The sequence below is a fragment of the Polyodon spathula genome, chromosome 12 (genome assembly GCF_017654505.1).
Source record: "Polyodon spathula isolate WHYD16114869_AA chromosome 12, ASM1765450v1, whole genome shotgun sequence".
In the NCBI taxonomy this organism is placed as follows: Eukaryota; Metazoa; Chordata; class Actinopteri; order Acipenseriformes; family Polyodontidae; genus Polyodon; species Polyodon spathula.
Window position 1 is genome coordinate 36,427,226 of NC_054545.1, and position 18,093 is coordinate 36,445,318.

Sequence of the window (18,093 nt, forward strand, 5' to 3'; positions counted from 1 at the left end):
TTTTAAATATAACGCACAACCCCGTAAGTGTGCATTATTAATACAATCTACGCTGCCGGTTACACCGCGATTCCAAGTAGAAAAAATGAAAACATTATATCGATAAAAATACAAGCGCTGTGTTCATGTCTGTATAACGCACGGTTATCTCGCTTCAATCTTTATTGTTTGTATATTTGAATTTTCAAACCTGTACTTTCCCGCTTGTACGCATTTAGCGCTGACCCAGCGAATGACGCACATTTTGTTATTTGTCTCAAACGCTCCAATCACAAAACAGCAGCACTTCCCGTCGAGAGACAAGCTCCAGGTTAGTTATTCATCCGATCAGATTCGTCCATGTGGAGTGTGGCAAAAAAAACGTTTGTTAAAGTTTCATTCACAGCGTCGTGGTATTGTTTACACAGCAACTGAGTCAGTAAATACCTACTTTTAAAAAAGGTCATTTAATTCACAATAAACTGTTAGTTATTATTTTACAATACTCACCGCCAGTCCTGAAGGGGGCGTATTTCTGTAAAGGCGTGTCCCGACAGGGTTTAACGCTCTAATGGGCGTGGTCACTCTCCCTGTATTGTCAGACTTGAGGTGAGTCAGATGATCAACTGTCTATTTGTAGCAGGGTGGTTATTTACATTTGTGTGTTTTTATACTTTGTAAACAAAATGGAAATGAACACGTGCAACATCCAGGTCCTGTTGCAAGCAGCGGAATATCTTGAGAGGAGAGAACGAGGTAAATATGTTGTTGTTTCTTAAAACAGTCTTGGCTGTGGGCGGAACACAACTCAACAGTTTAGGTGAAGAGATCCGATCTAGCGTTATTTTAAACCATGTAGAAGTCACGTTGATCATGTGCATGCAAAATTCACCAGTTTATGAAATGTATCTGTTGCGATGTATTCTGATCGTTTGCGGTCCAGTTCCTGGTGACCTGAATAGTTGCGGTGTACGGTACTAATGTATACAATGCAGTGTACACAAAGGCGCCAACAGTACAGTGCTTAAAACTGCTGTGCTTTTCTTTCGCAGGGTTGCCTGAATAAAATCGGTACATGCATTTGTGATCACGTTAATTCCACAGGGCGATCTATGCACTGCGCACAGCTAATATTAGTGAAAAAATACATTGCGCTTGAGGGTGGGGGTGGTGAGTGAGTTTTGAAAATCTGGTCGTGGCGCCAAAACCTGTCAGTTATTGTGTGGCTGTTTTTTTTTTTTTTTTAAGGAAAAAAAAAATAAAATATATATATATATATAATATATATATATATATATATATATATATATATATATTATTTATATGCACATAAAAATATATTGTGTGTTTAACTTATAACGTGTTATTTAAAACACAAGCTTGAAATCGTCGCTGCTTTACAGGCAGTAATTGTAATGTAGTTCGAAGCTGTTGCAAGCCTTGTCATTGGCACTCAGCCCTGATCCATTTGTGTTGTTGTTGTTGTTGTTGTTGTTTTCATTAGAAGCAGAGCACGGGTATGCATCTGCATCGCCGTTTTACAGTAAGAGTGCTGCGGATCAGCGAAGCAAGCAGAAATCCCGGAAGAACCCGGACAGCATCAGGTACCATTTGAAGATAGCTCGCTGCTTATTGACAGATTGTGCAAATATATAATATTGAAATTGAAAATATAACATATTTGTCTTTCTTAAAAATATATACTGGTAAACGTGTTCACGGTTTATGTTGAATACAGTTAATACAGCGATTCTGTATTTTCATGAAGGGCGTGGTACTGACTACACGGGTTGTATACGGGGCTTGTTGTTTTTCATAGTGTTTCTGAACGGTTCCTTACAACTAGGACTGTTTTATAATCCAGCATCTGAAGCATTACACAAACATGGCGCATTGTTTACTACAATAAAACAAAAAACCAAAAAACAAACAAAATTAACTTATATATTATATATTCTCTATATATAACTATATATCAAATATATATATATATATATAGATGATATATAATATATTTTTTAACAAAAAAAACAAAAAACAAAATAAAATTGTTTTGTTACGCGGTACAATGCGCCATGTTAATGCTTGATATATATATATATATATATATATATATATATATATATATATATATATATATATATATATATATATATAATATATACGGTAATTCTAAACAAATTCAGATTTGTTTATAATAAAAACGATCTTATATATATATCTCAATTGCGCTAACCTAAAATCGAAATTCTTAAAAAAAAGAGAAAAAAAAAAAAATTACTATGATAATCATTTCAATACCTTAGTTTAACTTTTTTTGCTTTTTATTTTTTGCAGGACAGTGCACAATGAGCTGGAGAAACATAGGTAAGCACCCAGGCAGAGGAACACCCCCTCCCCCTAAAAAAAAAGCCTACTGCTTGAAAGTGGAAGTGTGATCATCACTGCATAGTGTTCATCAATGCATAGTCCAATCAAGGCTAGTTTAATTCTTCATTTATGTGAGTGGCAACACTGTGATGCAGAAAACAAATGTTGTTATCAAGAAGTTTGTGCTCAAAACGGTCACTCTCCACCTTCCAGACGAGCCCAGCTCCGCCGCTGCCTGGAGCAGCTGAAACAGCAGGTCCCTCTGAGCGCAGAGTCCTCGAGAAACACGACCCTGAACCTGCTGCGCCGGGCGCGCCTGCACATCAAGGTGAGGCTCCGAGCAGAGCAGGGGTTAGAGCGCTGGGCTGCAGTGTGTTTGAGTAGCTCAGGGGTTAGAGCGCTGGGCTGCAGTGTGTTTGAGTAGCTCAGGGGTTAGAGCGCTGGGCTGCAGTGTGTTTGAGTAGCTCAGGGGTTAGAGCGCTGGGCTGCAGTATGTTTGAGTAGCTCAGGGGTTAGAGCGCTGGGCTGCAGTGTGTTTGAGTAGCTCAGGGGTTAGAGCGCTGGGCTGCAGTGTGTTTGAGTAGCTCAGGGGTTAGAGCGCTGGGCTGCAGTGTGTTTGAGTAGCTCAGGGGTTAGAGCGCTGGGCTGCAGTGTGTTTGAGTAGCTCATTGGTTAGAGGATTGGACTTGGGGGTTGCAGGATTTTGCATTGGGTTCAAGGAGAGTTGCATTGGGTTCAGGAGAGTACAATGTTTTTGTGTTTCAGAAGTTGCAAGAGCAGGACAAGCGCGCTGAACGTATGAAGGACCGTCTGCGCTGGGAGCAGAGCGGGCTGCGCGGGAGACTGGAACAGCTGCTGGGGGGGGCAGAGAGAACAAGGAACGACAGCCTGGGATCAGCACTGTCCTCTGAGAGGTCCGACTCCGACCAAGGTACTGACACACACACATATACACACACACAGAACAAGGAACGACAGCCTGGGATCAGCACTGTCCTCGGAGACACACACACATAGACAGACACACACGCGCAGGCACACAGGAGCTGAAAGGTTTTAATACACAGAATCCCATTTCAGAATAGCATAGTAATATGGGTAGGCAGTTTAGTTTTTAAAACAGTTCAGGCTGAGAGGAATATTATTTCTAAACATGCGTTGGGATGCTTGTGCTTGTCTTTGTAGAGGATGTGGAGATTGATGTGGAGAGCACCATGTTCGTGTGTGTGGAGACGGAGGATCTGGGAGTTGCACAGGGGGAAGGAGATCACAGCTACTCCAGCCCAGGACTGGTCTGGCTATGACACCAACACCATCTGCTGGTCAGAAGAAAGAGAAAAAAAAGCACAAAAAAATTAACAAGCAGAGTGGGTCACAGAGGCAGTGAAACACTTAGAGAAGCACTTACTGAAACCCTGCTACAGCACAGGACCGTCTGTGACAGGTTTGCATTCATATTGTAGATGTAATCTAAGCAGGCAGCATGCAAAGACCAGCAGGAATTATTGGAGACTAATCCATTATCAGAACTGCTCTTTCTATCAATAGGACAAGGGCATGTATAAAAAAAACCAACACACATCAGACATGGAAATCAAGCTCCTGTTGCATAGCAGTTTAATAAGAGCTTGGTACTTATATACTGGGGCTAATCAACCTGGAATGAGTGAACCTGCTATGCAACAGGAGTCTTCTTTCCATCCCTGCGGGGAGAGAGAGAGAGAGAGAGAGAGAGAGAGAGACACGCGCACACATGAAAACAAATTCCATGGCAAGGGATCAGATAAACACATGCCTGTATATGAGTAATCCTGACAAGATAAAGTCAGTCTACTGGCTTCACAGACCTCAGATAACATTAGGTAGTCCAAGATTGGTGCTAATCGGGGTCATTGGAGCCAGCTAGGTGTGTAAATGTAGGTAGGCTTGCTCAATGAATTACAAGAGGGTGGTATCATGTTTTATTGGCAGTAAAGGGTGGGTGTGTGTGTTCTATTTTCTGAATTCCTATGTAGTGTTGTGCCTCTTCTATTTTCATCTTTGATAGATTGCTCGTCATTAACAAAACAAAAGAACACAGTGGATTGCTACAGTGCGAAACTTCTGTCTTTACTGTATCTTTTCATCCACCTGTGAGTCCTGCTATTGGCTTGAGGACTACTGTTCTCCATAGAACTCCAGTGTGCAATTCTTCAATACTTTCTCAAGCGACCTCAAGAACTCCAACTCCCACAAGTCTCTGGTTATTCCCTTTGCCCCAGGGATGGACTGTTGTTTTGCAGAACTTCATTTCCCATCAAAACTTGGTGCCTTTCTACTCAAACGGATGCAAAAGAGTTAACAAAAGGGAAGCTAAAGGCTAGTTAATGTAGGTTAGATTCAGTATGAAATTTGATGTAAATGCTAAAATCCCACCTTAACCCTTACAACAAGTCCAGGGTGCCAAACTGGGTTGGGTTATTAGCAGCTTTGGAAAATTGTATTTTTGAATGGTGATGAAATTGTGTATTGTGTATTGTTTTTTTTTTTATTGCAACTCGGTGTGAAGGAAATATTTTAAGATGTAAAGGGCCGTGTTCACAAAACATCATCGTGATACGTTTGCACCATTTCTTCTGTTAAAAACCTAAAAGCAACTAGAGTACAAGTGCAGCCAGCAGCTCTTTAAAGAAACGTAAAGCTTTGTAACGGCAACTGTTTGTTGTATTGCTTAGAAAAACAAAAAGCAGGTTTAAATGCACGGTGGCAATTGCTTTGTGAATACGGCCTACAGTCTGTTATATAGAGGAAGGCACTTGTGTGGCTTTCTAGTGCCCAGAGCTGACTGTTTGCACAGGCTGCGATATTGCCATACTGATTGTGGCTCCACTCTGAGATTCACACTGTTCTGCTGGCAGTGTGAGTGTGCCAGAGTCTGGATCCACTGTCCTCCCTCCGTGCTGCAGGCTAGTGCTGTAACCACCAAGCTGGGGTGATGGGCTGACTGACCAGACTATATCTGAACAGTCGCTCGGGCTGTCTGTGCCAGGCAAGCCATTTAGGCACCTGGACGCCTATTTTAAGTCTGTCAGGCACTGAAAAAGTAAAAGTTCCGTCTTTAAATCGTGACTTTGAATTGACCAAACTGCCCTACTGCTCTGCCCAAACCCATAAATACCTACTGGGGAGCCACTGTTCAGATAGAAAGCCTGGTACCTCACACACAGCACTAAGCTGCCTTTCTTTTTTTTTTATTTCCGTTGAGGTAGAATGTGTTATTTTGTACACTTTATATTTATGTGTAAGTTTGTGGGTCGGCAGGTTGACGGAGCACTTCAGCATTCCATTCAGTATGTTATTGTGTAGATATTTCTCGTGACTATATAGAGCTGACACCCATCCTTATGTTGGGACCTGTTGTGTCAGTGGTCTGGATAGCCAGGTGCTGCTCAGTGTTCTGCACGGACTAGCCTCAGTGAGGTTCAGCATGCGTGCCTCACTAGAGCAACTGCTGTTTCAGAATGTGCAAGGAGCACTTACACACATGGGAGCACTTAAGAAGCCAGCGTTTAATTGTTTTAATTTAAGCTGTTGAGAATTTTTTCTTTTGTATGTTTGGTTTTTTTTGGGGGGGAGGGGGGAACGACAAAAAAAAACAAACAGTAACAGTATTTGGCTATTGCTAAACAGCCAAGTGGTAGAAAGTCTTGTAAGTAGCTTTACTAATGTTAGTACAGATCCGCATTGAGTGCTTTCCCAGATGCAGTATCTACCCTCTAGGAGAGACCAGCTTTGTCATTCATTATGTGACAGTGCCCTCTAGGGATGCTGGAGACAGTGTCATTGCACAGCATGCTTATAATATTTAAAGAGTGAGATGCATTGAAAATATCAATTAGGATGTTAAGTTTGGATTGTCAAGTTTCGGTTGTAATCTCTCACTTCCAATGTATTGTCCTAGAATGCTGTACCCTAGAACCCTTGGTTCTCTCTTGTGAATTGGTTTATTGTTTAAAGCAATGGAGGTTTCTGGACTGCTTGCGTGGAGTCACACCGTCGCCACTTGGTTGTAATTGCAAGGTTGGTTGCAATTACAACTCCAGCACATTCGACTGGAGTTGTAAAGAAGCAACTCCAGCACATTTGGCATTTCTAGAACTTGCTGTCCTGTTTCCTTCTTGTCGCAAGACAGAAAATAACAGCTGTGCTCGCCAACCTTAACATTGATCAGGCACAGCGACACTTGTTTGCAGAAGTCCAGAAACTCGCTATTAACAGTGTTGTCCTAAATATCATCCTGACACTAAAGTAAGCTCTCGCCAAGTGAATGTAACAAGATGAAAGGCAATGTGTCTCAAATAAACACTGCAGATTGCTTTATGTGCCGGGCAGTGCAGTACCCCAGCCACTGGTCTCCAGAGCTGCTAAGGGCTTGCTGTGGAAGCTGAAGGCATGATGGGAAAAATTCAATACCGGATCAGAGTTCTGCAATATAAATTGCTCTCCCAGTAGAAGTAATCTCATGTAGCATTGTTTTTATACTTGTATGAATTTGTATGATAATAAATATTTTTGTATATTTGTTAAGACTTGTCTCCATTTCTTTCTTAGGTTTCTTGTTTTTGTTTTGCTGTTCAGAGGGATGTTAAATGCTTTGCAGGCAACAGGACTGTCAGTTCCACTCTGTCCACTCATAGTCTGGATTTCTTGTCCAACACCTCACACTAGCTTTCATAAGCATGTTTAAGCAGGGGGTTTCATTAGTTCAAGACGTACGTGAAAAAAAGATCACCCAGTTCTCATATCATTTATTTTGGGACAAATATGGTCTTAATCTCAGTTCAACTGGATTTTTCATTTGTTTTGTTCATTTACATTTTTTAACAGAAGACCTGCATGGAAAGCACTAGACCGTGCAACCAAACCCCCAAACAAACAAGCTTCCACCACTGGGGCTGTCTGTCTGTCTGTGGTCAGAATGAGTGGTTCACAGTAGCCACCAACTTGACGGTAAAGGTTACACAAAGATAACAATTACCAACATTTCCAAGCTAGTACTTCAATTTGAAGCAGCAAAGAATTTACAATTCTATAAAATAAAACACAAATGAGGAAAAACAGTAGATAATGAAAGTAATGCCAGATACAGGACCCAGCGAAGACAGATGCACGCACTTTTTTTTTTTTTATCAGTGATTAGGGAGGATGCTTACCTTAAAGTACAGACAAATGGGTTCAAAGCCACTTAGGCAATGATTCAGACTTTCTAAGTTATGTATAAATAAAACGATTAAAACATAATATTGAATCTTGGTGATTTGGGAGATTAAGGTGTTTAACAATTTGATTTTCAAACGTCATGCTGCCACTTTTTATTTTCTGTTACGATTTCAGTCAGAAGCAACAAACATTGCTTTAGAAATACTGAGGCAGGGAAACAAATCTTCAGTAGCTGCAACACTGCCTGGGGATGGAAGGTGGCGTCACAGGACCGCTGTCTGTAACAGAATCTCCACTCAGCTGCCAAAGAGAACGGGGGTGCTGCCCCCAAGTGGTCAAACTAAGTTTGAAGCTCAGACATACTGCTGCTTTTTCTGGGCATGGCAGGCCAGGTCCTTGGCCTTCTCTGTAGCAGCCAGAGCTGTCTCCTTTACTTTGTCTGTTGCTTCTTTAGCTGTTTCTGCCAGTGTCCTTGAAGGAGTACCCCCTGCACAGAAAACAAGCCTTCAGTAAAACACATTGCTGCTGCAGGGTTGCAGCTGAAGCACACTACGCAGCTGGAGAATGCATACTGTTCCTCTCTATTATTAGCACTTCCTTACCTTGCATTTTTGCCAAGATGAATTCAAACCCCTTCATGGTCTTTGTAACGCTGCTCTTAAACCTGGCTAGGCCAAATTCCTATGCAAAAAGAAAAGAGAGGTAACAAAATTAAAATAACCTGCGATTCAAGGTGTTCAATAAAAAACAACACACTCCACCTTTCTGTTTGCTGTACTGGCCTATCATCTATGGATTAGCCTGATGAGCTGGCTGGTCTTGACCAAGGCAAGTTTCAAATAATTAAGTGCTGTAACCTTCGAGTGTCTTAAACCAGACTGACGGGCGAATCAAACTGGTTTACCCCCAAGATACAGCCTTTATAATGCTCATGCAGTGGTGTGCCAGTATTGCAAAAAAGAAGGTCATGTGTAGTTAGTGGAGCAGCACTTGATCTCCAACGTTTTTGTTTCTGCACCCTGCCCCACTCACCTGAAGAGCTCTGGAGAGGCCAAACAAGTTGGATGAAATCCAGGCCTCTCGCTTGATCTCAGTCCAGCTGTTATTGTCAGGGTTCACTCCATAAACACAGCGCTCCTCCACCGCCTGCAACAGTCAGAGACACAGGCGTTACTGTATGAGCTGCCCAAACACAGGAACATCTAGCTTCTACACAGTACAATGAATAGGCACGTTTCTGAAATGTCTGTTAAAAGAATGGTTGCATTTAGTCAGAAACACCAGCTCTGCTGGTCCAGTGGATATGAACAGGGCAGGTGTTCTGACCATGTAGCGCGCATGGCTGATGTTCCAGGTGAAGGTGGTGAGGGTCCTGCTCTGGGGGTCCACGATGGAGTCCTCAATGACGTAGGCAGAGCGCCCCATGTTGGAGGGGAGGTACTTCTCAGTCCAGCGAGGTACACGGTTGGTCTTGGTCAGCAACCTCCTGGAAATGAGTCGGTTATCTGGGGTGACCTCCCTGAAGAGGATATCCTCTGTGAGGACATGCTTACTGCAAAGGGGAGAGCAGAGACATGTTTAAAGCACTTATCTTAAAAAAGGATAATATTTTGTTTTGTATATATATATATATATATATATATATATATATATATATATATATATATATATATATATATATATTTTTTTTTAGATTTTCACAAATGTTATTCAAAAGAAAAATGGGTAAAGCTTTAATCGGAGTGGCATAGATAAGCATTTCATTGATATGCAATTACCCATGTGCTGAAGTGGAGTTCCATGTAAATAAGCTGTCAATAGATATGCCTTGCATGTGTGCATCTATCATTAGACTGTAGTCTGAGTTCATATTTGATAGGCATCGTGCGCAGCCTCTGCCGTGTTACACAGGAATCCTGAGCTCACGGTACCTGTAGGGGTTTGGATAGCGCTGCCAGAATGCCACAAACACCTGGTCCCAGGAGCTCTTCAGAACACTCAGCCCCAGAAAATACTTCACCATTGCTCCCTGGATACCGGAGTCCACCAATCACAAGAAAGCACGGTTTTAATGTCGCAGGAGAGGCTCCTTAAGAACTACGGATAGCTAACAAAAATCATAACAATTAATAGAAATAAGAGCTTAATACAGAAACAACAGCAAAAACGTTGGTGCATGTTTTGGCTAAATTCATAGAAAAATGTTTCAGCTGCATACAATAGACACACACTGCAAGACAAACACGTGATATAAAATCATGTTTCCTACGAAACAAACCATTTGTTTTTATTGTTTTGTTAAATAATTAGATAAATTTACATGGATGATATAATCAGAACTAAGAGTCCCTGTTTTAGCTAATATCCTGTGATACATCGCACCCGAATTCCAGACAAACCTATCTCCCAAACTATCAGCCGATTTTTTTTTTAAGAACTTATTTATTCACATTCGTTTGAAACACCCGACACTTCTTCCCCTGCTAGTGACATGCTGACCTCTGCATTACTGAGGAAACCAATAACGAGATGAAACATTGCACGCCCACCTGTTTTGCACTATGGACTATGGGTATTATTGTTTTTACACAAAAACACGAGATTCCTGTGAGTGGTGGGGTGATGCGTTCAGCATTTTACACCAAGCAAGATAACCTCTCCCATCTCAAAAACCTCTAGCCGTCTCCACAAACACCCCCAGCAGCTGTGACATATCACACCACCACATTGCTTATAATAGTACTAGTGACAAAAACATCACTATACTCATTTGCCAACCTAAGCCCTATCTACCCGGGCAGCGCTCGGCCAATTGTTTGCTGCCACCTAGGAACTCCCGGTCACATAGCCTGCGATCCCCAGGCTATAGGGCACATCCGCGCGGAGCGCCTTTGCTGGATGCGCCACTCGGGAGCCCCTCACCCGGTACAGTAGAAGTTTGACTGAAATTAGTCATCGAGGTAGTTTTAAATTAATCTTCTAACGTTCTCTGTTGTCAAATATTGCCGTTGCATGCACAGATACAAGCACAGAATGAATGGCACACTCGCTTGGTGTCACATCCCAGGCATCACGTGTTAACGTTACGCTACACATGTAGTCCTGTTTTATCTGCCACGAACACAGCGTATCCTGTTTATATGACACGTCTTGTACTTTCGATAATGATTTAGTCACCTGCTTACCTACACCATGAGTGACGTTTGTAAACAGGTTCTGAGCGAAGTATCTCCTGCAAACACATATCAGCTTTGAACAGGAAAAAGAAAAAGGTCGAATGAGAACAGAGTTCCGGTAAGCCTTGGAGATACCATAAACACCACTTTAAAATGTGAGGTAGAGCGGCAAGAAGTTGTTGGGAACTTGAGCCCTCTTGTGGCGAGACTGGCAACGAAGCCCTGGTTTACATAAGAACATGAGAACAAACAAACACACGTTTGGTTGTTAGTAGCTTATTGATGCCAGATTCACATCAACAGCTTCTTGAAGGATCCCAGGGTGTCAGCTTCAACAACATTACTGGGGAGTTGGTTCCAGACTCCCACAATTCTAAGTGAAATAGTTTTCAACAGAAAAAACCATATGCTAATAAACTTAAATAAATTAGTGCAGAATTCAGTGGCACTGGTTGGTATTTTAACATTTATTGACATTTATAAGTGCTTTCCATACACTGAAACATATATACAATACAAGGCATGTTTCAAAGAATGGTTTACCCACTCTGCACATATTTCATAACAGAGCGGATGTGGTGTTGCTCTATGAAACCTGGAGCACTGTTCCAATTCATATCCTTTATTACAAATACGGAAACATCAAACATTCATATAATCATTTTGAACAAGAAGTTCATTTTGTAGATTCCTATTATGAGTGAAGCAAGTACAATATATATAATGTATACAAAATACATACAAAAAATATTTCAAATGGGAATCAAAAAGTCAGGGCTTTTTACTTACACAAACAAATGCATTTAGTTTTTAGTTTACAATTTGGAATTTGTGTGGTATAATGATAATTGTGCTGTCAAGCAGGGGAGGTATAACAGATGCTAATAGCTTTTGCATGACTGCTGACTGCAGAGTGTAACTAAACCACAACCCCTATTTTAGCACTATGAAAATTAATCTGAGAACAGTGCTATCACACTTTGGGGTTATTTGTCTGAGCATGAAACAACTTGTACATCTGTGGTCCTTTTTGTTTTTTTCTGGTCCATTTAATTTTTTTTGTTTCCTTTCAGAATATTCTCTGGTTCTTCTGTTAGTCAGCTTGTCGATGAGTAAAGTGAGAAACCATCCCATCAGAAGAACCAGCCAAAGGATGAATAGACTGTGTCCTAGATGAGATTATCTGGTGCCTGGCTGTGGAAACAGGTAAGGCCATGGCATAGGCTCGTCTCAGCCCCACATGCCTGCTTCAGGAACATCACCCCAGGAGAGGTTAACACATCTGGAATACTTGGAAGAAGATCAGAGCTAGGCAGGGATCAGAGGCGAGCAGAATGACAAATAACCAAATCCATACAGCTATCTAAATCAATAAAAGGTGGGCAGCATAGATTTCTAGAAACAATTGAAGGCAGTGTTGGAGTCAGCTGGAACTTGTCTGGTACCCATTGCCTAGCACTGTCTCAGTTCATCACTGCTAATGGCCCTACCAAGGAAGAAGAAAGAAAGACAGAAATAGACATTTGATTAAAAAAAACAAATGGGAAAAAATATAATAGAATGCCAAGGGCCAGGATGATGGAAGTAGAAAGAGTAGAAGGGAAATCAATGGATGAAAAAAAACAAGTGGCACATCAAATAAAACTGCAATTCAGAACCAAATCAGCATTGTGCATCACTCTTCAAATCAGCACCCTTTGAAAATGAGATGATTATGATAATGAGATGCTTCTAGCATGAACTTTTGTTTTCTTTGTCATCAGAAAGACTAAGGTTTCAGGCCACTGAATGGCACACCAAGGGAGACTTGGGATTTGATACAGCAAAGTTGCCTCAAACTAGGTCTCCCGGTTACCTGGAACCAGGTTTTAAGCCACTGATCCCTCAGCTTTACAAAGCCTAAACAGCTGTGGGAGGCTGGCCTTTGCTGGCGCCCCACTTGTGACTGTCATTCAGTGTCACGGTCCGGAAGGTGTTGAGTCTGGTCCGCATTGAGCACTCCAGGTGGATGGCCTCGGGCTTGTGCTCGCAGCGGAAGAACATGAGAAAGCCGTTGCGGTAATTCTTGTTCATCCAGCCATAGAGCAGCGGGTTGGCAAAGGTGGAGCACATGGCGATCACATGAAACACTGTGTAGAGGAGCTTGTACTCCTCAAACCTCATGATCAGGTCCAGGTCACTGGCCAGCTGGAACACGTGGAAGGGCAGCCAGCACACCGCGAAGACCACCACCATCATCACCAGCATCTCGGTAGTCTTTCTCCGGCGGTAGTGGCTGTCACTGCGGCTACAGGGGCTTACATGGTTCTTCAGCTTGATCCAGATGCGCACGTAGGCATAGCTGATGATGCCCAGAGGTAAGACGTACTGCAGGAGGAGCATAGAGAGGCTGTAGATGGTGCCGTCGCGGTTGTTCCCGTGAGGCCACTTCTCGGAGCACACCGCGATCCTCAGGTTGATGGAGGGGATTTCCTCATACCTGTACTCTCGGAAGATGGCCAAGGGTCCAGCGAGGATGGCTGCCACCAGCCAGGTAAGAGAGATGACGGCAAAGCTGGTCCGTACAGAGATGCGTTGGCCCAGGTGGAAAACGATGCAGTGGTGCCTCTCCAGGGCAATGACCGTGAGCGTCAGGGTGGAGACATGCACACTCAGGGCCTGGGAGTAGGGCACCAGGTGGCACATAACGGCTCCGAATTTCCACTCATCCAGCAGGGTGTACACCAGCGTGAAGGGCAGGCAGAGGCTGTTCACCATGAGGTCTGCCAGGGCCAGGTTGGCAATGAAGTAGTTGGTGACTGTTCGCATGTTCTGGTACTTGAGGATCATGTAAATCACCAAGGAGTTGCCGACGAGCCCCAGCAGGATGATAAGTGAATAGGCTGCAATGAGGGTGATCTGCACGCCCAGGAGCTTGGTGATGTCTGTGATGCGGAAGCCCGCACCACCGCTGGCCAGGTCCCTGTTGTGCCATCTCGTAGACACTGTGCTGCTGGTCTCTGTCTCCTCAGAGCTGTTGGATGGATCAGAGGGGCCCATGCTGGAAATCACTTCCAGCCGGGACAGCCAAGCCCCTAAAAGGAAACAGAAACAGTTGGTTAGGTTGGTTGTGAAGTTGTTTTGGTGTCATTCTTTATTTGTATAGCTTCAGACTACATCCTTAATGTTACTGCAGTCAATCCTAATGGTACTGTGGTCAATCTTGTTGACCACATTGAAAAATATGTTTGACGAATTATGACCATTTTGCTGTTTTGAGCACATTATGGATTGTAATGCCAACTTTATTTTTAGTGCTGATACCATTTCACTCTATTTGGCATAAGTGCTTTTGTATGTGACATGGCATCAGATTTCATTAGATAATATGATAATGCAAAACAGGGAGAAATGTTTACCGTTTATTGTGGTCCACATTTTGTAATTTAGAAATCAAATTGTTTATACAAAACTTTCAATTTGGCTGGTATTAAAAAAATACAGTATAATACTGAGCTAAACATATAATAATACATGTTTGAGAAAAGTGATCTAAAAGAACTGGCAGCAGTACTTCTGGATTATTCCTGTTGAAATCCTGCAGAAGGGCGACCGTGAGGTTTTGAAGAACTGTATGTGAAGGCTGAGTGCTATAGTGCTATGGAAACCAACACATCATCCTGCATCCAGCAGACCAGACAGATGCTTTAAAAAAAAAAAAAAAAAGAATAAAAAAGCATTAAAAAAAATCTGCAGGACTTGCGAAGACACTTTTCCTCACAACTCAAAGGATTGTGTTTGCATTGCAATTGAAGACAAAGAGAGAGAGCAGGGCCATCATTACTGCTGCTCTGACTCATAGTTGCCATGGAAACATTTGGTTTACTAGTGTTAAATGTCACTTAACTAGAGACAAGAGAGAGACACACTTTAAAAAAACCATTGGAACAGTAAATGGTCTGTACCAGAAGAGTGAAGTGAAAAGAAAACAATTCTAGAATGCACCAGCCAGCATCACAGTCACCTGCCTGCATATAGAAAAGAATGATCTCCACAAAGCCTGCACATTCTGGCCCGCACTGCACAGCATCCAAATGAGTCAATTAAAGTGTCAATATTATCTCTCCTGGGTTGATGAATGGCTTGTTGTTCTCCGAGTCTGAGAAGCAGCATAGTTCAATGGTAAGAGCAGAGGTCTATTGGGTCGGTATAGACTGGTTATTGAATGTAAGCACTGGAGTGCAGTGCTCTAGTGGATAGAGATGGTGGGAGACAGCATTGCGGTCTGGTAAAGTTATTTAAATACCTTCACTGATTAGATCATCAAAACAAAATCTAAGGGTGTTTAGGGTGTTTCTGTCAGTAGAAATATTTAAAAAGCCAGGAGAGTTCATGCTTTTTGAATGATTTAAATGATGGTGCTATTTAGATCAGTTGAATAGACCCCATATATTGGTTACCTAAGCATAATTAAGTTGTGAGAACTTCACAGGTGCAGTAATGGGGTTCTTGAACATTAGCTTGCAGGGGATGCTCTGACCAGCTGCAACACCAGGCTGCCTGGAGAGACCCTGCATGGAAGAGGAAGCAATCCCTCATTGTAAAAGTTCATTGCTTCAACAGGTCCTTCATTACAGGGCTTGGTTATTGATTCCTGGACTCATGGGTCTTACATTCGTATATATATATATACATGCACTGTGGGCAAGGTGCCTTGTCTGCATTGGAAATGATGCCCTGTAGAGTTCCAGTAATGAACTGTGTGTGTTTGAGGAGACAGGTACCTGGGCGTCCTCCTGTCTGACAGTAGCAGGACTCAGCAGAGTGGTCTGATTTCTCTTGAGTAAGCAGGTCTTGTGGATGTGAGTTTCAGATATCTGGAATCAGAAAAGCACAGAAACAAACAGGAAATCTATCATTGATAGAGAGTAAGGATTTTTCTTTTTGTTCTGATGCTATTTGCTATGCTGCCACAGCAAGGTGTTTATTGCATCTTTTGGTCTATCACTTTCCATTAACCATTTAAGATAAATATATGCGTTATAAAATATAGGATAATGAGAAAACTTTACATGGTACAGCGCAGGCACTGACCCAATTTGTCAAATAAATGTGCACACGCCGTGTTTGTAATGTGCCTGTATTAGTATATAATCGATACTGATTTCATTCTGCAGAACAAGCGCCTATTGGACATCAGCACCATGGACAGCAGGCTCGTATTGATCGGAAACGACCGAGAACTGGGTCAATTCATTTTCCATACATATACATTTAATTATTAACTAAAATCAAGAAATCTAAGTCTGTAAAAACGAACAATTTATAGCCAATTATAATGCAATAATTTATTAAAACAGCCACACAAGCGTTGAGATATTACTTATGTAATCCCCTTAATAGTGTGACAAGCAAAATGATTATCAATATAAATATTAGATAAAATAAATGCTAAAAATATGCTGCTTGCGATTTCTTTACAACGTTTCAACATTTATTTACAGTGTGTACTCCTGCTTAGGTTAAATCATTGTGGCAGTTACTTTTTAAACGGGGAAAATACTTAAGGACCTTCCGTACACATAGGTTAGCTTTTCGGTGTCAGCTATTAAAATGGAAGTATCATTGTTCCTATCCACGCATGTCCCCGACTCGGTGGGTTACAAGGTTAACACATCAAGCAACACAATCCCTATATTCGAGTCTTCACACAGAGATCCAGAGCAGTTAAAATGAATTGACTTGTTCAATCGCACAATAGCAAGAGCTAAAACAATACGCAGACATGGCATTTCCAAGCTCTCTTCATCCTGCAGCAAACATCGTGCATATCCATTAGAGAAATCACACACATAAAAAAGAAATTATGAATATGCCATATTATTATTATTATTATTATTATTATTATTATTATTATTATTATTATTATTATTATTAGTAGTAGTAGTACTAGTAGTTTTACTAAATAAATACATTCTAAAACTATAATAATACCTAATCAGAATGAAAAGTCAGTATTAACTACAGGTTTTATTAAGCAGCAGTAGTACAATTTGTTCAATATCATAAAGTTCACAAACTTACCTAAAGTTGCATTATCCAGAGTTTTTTTTTTTTTTTTTTTTTACTGTTTCTTATATTAAAAGAAGTATTTCTGATTGTTTCTTCCAATAGCGCACTTATTGGAAATGTGCATGTGGTCACTATAATAGCACTCTAGTAGTGTTGTCTTGTAACACAAGCCCAGCACCCTCCTCTTCGTCAATGAGCACAGTGCAGGATTAAACCCAGGGAATGAGACGCGACTCCGCGGTGATACAGTGCGGGGAAACTGAGCCGCCAGAGCGGGAGAGGACGGGACACAATCGCACCGCCTCCGGAGAGTTCCACACTGCTCTCTGCGCGCGGAGAGGATTCTGCAGCACTCAGCGGATCAGAGGCGTTCTCATACAACGCGTTTGCTGTGCAGCTCACTAAAGTCAGACTGCTGTGCAAGTGGTTGTTCAGTATCCCATCCTTATGTTTTATGCATTGTCTCCATACATATGCAACATATATATATATATATATATATATATATATATATATATATATATATATATATATATATATATATATACATAAATTAAAAGACATAAACAACTCACTAGGAAACAATATATTACACTGTGAATAATACATTTCTTTTTTTTTTTATGCGTGAAGGGATATTTTATAATCTTTTACTTCTAAGGATTCTAATAAATATTCTTGTACTGGTGCCTCCGTCAAGCTAGTCGATATTAGTAATTGACTGAACCCTTTTGTCTTTTCATAATTGAGATGTTTTGGATCTGCTAAATGAAAAAGCATGCATACTCCGCCCAGCCCAGCCCAGCCCAGCCCTGCCCAGCCCTCTGAGGTACTGTTGAATTTGAATACCACACTTGGGGTTTATGAAAACAAAAAAATGGTCAAGCAAGCAAACAATCATTGAATGCTCAATATGGCAGCTGCTGGCTCCATTAGTGCAAGAGAAAAAGAAATCTCAAGAACATCACACATTCTGACTGCTTTTCATGGGCCATCTGCTATGGAATGTTATTTCCAGGAGGCTACAATGTTCAGAATATATTATTTGTGAAACTGTTCATTTTATTGGTAGCAGTTAAGAATAAACCCATTACTATACACTGACGGTGTTTCTGATACTAATCTATATATAGTGCACTCATAGGAAAGAAGGTGCTCGAGCATTCTAGAACCATATGGTTCCATTGGAACTTCCTCTAGACCTCTATAGTGAAGGGCATCTATACAACAACATGTTATAAAGAACAGTCAAGGGTTCTAGATTCTAAATAGAACCACTTGATCCAATCAAACTCCAATTGAAGGTTCCATTTGTGCT

At 41.5% G+C, this 18,093-nt stretch overlaps 3 protein-coding genes across 6 annotated transcripts; 1 reads left to right on the plus strand and 2 right to left on the minus strand.

Annotated features, from left to right (window-relative positions):
- Positions 1 to 306: 306 nt before the first annotated feature.
- LOC121325044 (max dimerization protein 3-like) lies at positions 307 to 3,861 on the plus strand. Its single transcript, XM_041267347.1, has 6 exons — positions 307 to 735; positions 1,484 to 1,583; positions 2,317 to 2,346; positions 2,563 to 2,677; positions 3,115 to 3,280; positions 3,535 to 3,861. Exons 1-6 carry the CDS (start codon positions 666 to 668, stop codon positions 3,651 to 3,653), a joined length of 600 nt encoding a protein of 199 aa, XP_041123281.1. The 5' UTR covers positions 307 to 665; the 3' UTR covers positions 3,654 to 3,861.
- A 3,260-nt stretch (positions 3,862 to 7,121) lies between these two features.
- Positions 7,122 to 10,830, minus strand: LOC121325026 (PRELI domain-containing protein 1, mitochondrial-like). 4 transcript variants are annotated; one of them, XM_041267322.1, is made up of 6 exons: positions 10,738 to 10,819; positions 9,480 to 9,655; positions 8,875 to 9,100; positions 8,581 to 8,694; positions 8,151 to 8,229; positions 7,122 to 8,035 (listed from the first exon to the last, which is right to left on the minus strand). In XM_041267322.1, exons 2-6 carry the CDS (start codon positions 9,569 to 9,571, stop codon positions 7,902 to 7,904), a joined length of 645 nt encoding a protein of 214 aa, XP_041123256.1. In that variant the 5' UTR covers positions 9,572 to 9,655; positions 10,738 to 10,819; the 3' UTR covers positions 7,122 to 7,901. The 4 variants fall into 4 exon arrangements, with proteins under 4 accessions (XP_041123256.1, XP_041123254.1, XP_041123255.1 ...); XM_041267320.1 differs by having other exon boundaries at positions 10,734 to 10,819; XM_041267321.1 differs by having other exon boundaries at positions 10,726 to 10,805.
- A 674-nt stretch (positions 10,831 to 11,504) lies between these two features.
- On the minus strand, positions 11,505 to 14,969 carry LOC121324759 (neuropeptide Y receptor type 2-like). Its single transcript, XM_041266916.1, has 2 exons — positions 14,278 to 14,969; positions 11,505 to 13,798 (listed from the first exon to the last, which is right to left on the minus strand). Exon 2 carries the CDS (start codon positions 13,761 to 13,763, stop codon positions 12,624 to 12,626), a length of 1,140 nt encoding a protein of 379 aa, XP_041122850.1. The 5' UTR covers positions 13,764 to 13,798; positions 14,278 to 14,969; the 3' UTR covers positions 11,505 to 12,623.
- Between the last annotated feature and the right edge of the window lie 3,124 nt (positions 14,970 to 18,093).

What these genes read in the sequence shown, in the direction of transcription:
- LOC121325044 (XM_041267347.1), top strand. Translation starts at nt 666, where the DNA reads ATGGAAATGAACACGTGCAACATCCAGGTCCTGTTGCAAGCAGCGGAA. An exon ending in AAGAACCCGGACAGCATCAG is followed by an intron (nt 1,584 to 2,316) that starts GTACCATTTGAA and finishes TATTTTTTGCAG; the next exon opens with GACAGTGCACAATGAGCTGG. An exon ending in GAGGTCCGACTCCGACCAAG is followed by an intron (nt 3,281 to 3,534) that starts GTACTGACACAC and finishes TTGTCTTTGTAG; the next exon opens with AGGATGTGGAGATTGATGTG.
- LOC121324759 (XM_041266916.1), bottom strand. Translation starts at nt 13,763, where the DNA reads ATGGGCCCCTCTGATCCATCCAACAGCTCTGAGGAGACAGAGACCAGC.
- LOC121325026 (XM_041267322.1), bottom strand. Translation starts at nt 9,571, where the DNA reads ATGGTGAAGTATTTTCTGGGGCTGAGTGTTCTGAAGAGCTCCTGGGAC. An exon ending in CGCTATCCAAACCCCTACAG is followed by an intron (nt 9,101 to 9,479) that starts GTACCGTGAGCT and finishes TCCCCTTTGCAG; the next exon opens with TAAGCATGTCCTCACAGAGG. An exon ending in GCCTCTCCAGAGCTCTTCAG is followed by an intron (nt 8,230 to 8,580) that starts GTGAGTGGGGCA and finishes CTTTTTGCATAG; the next exon opens with GAATTTGGCCTAGCCAGGTT.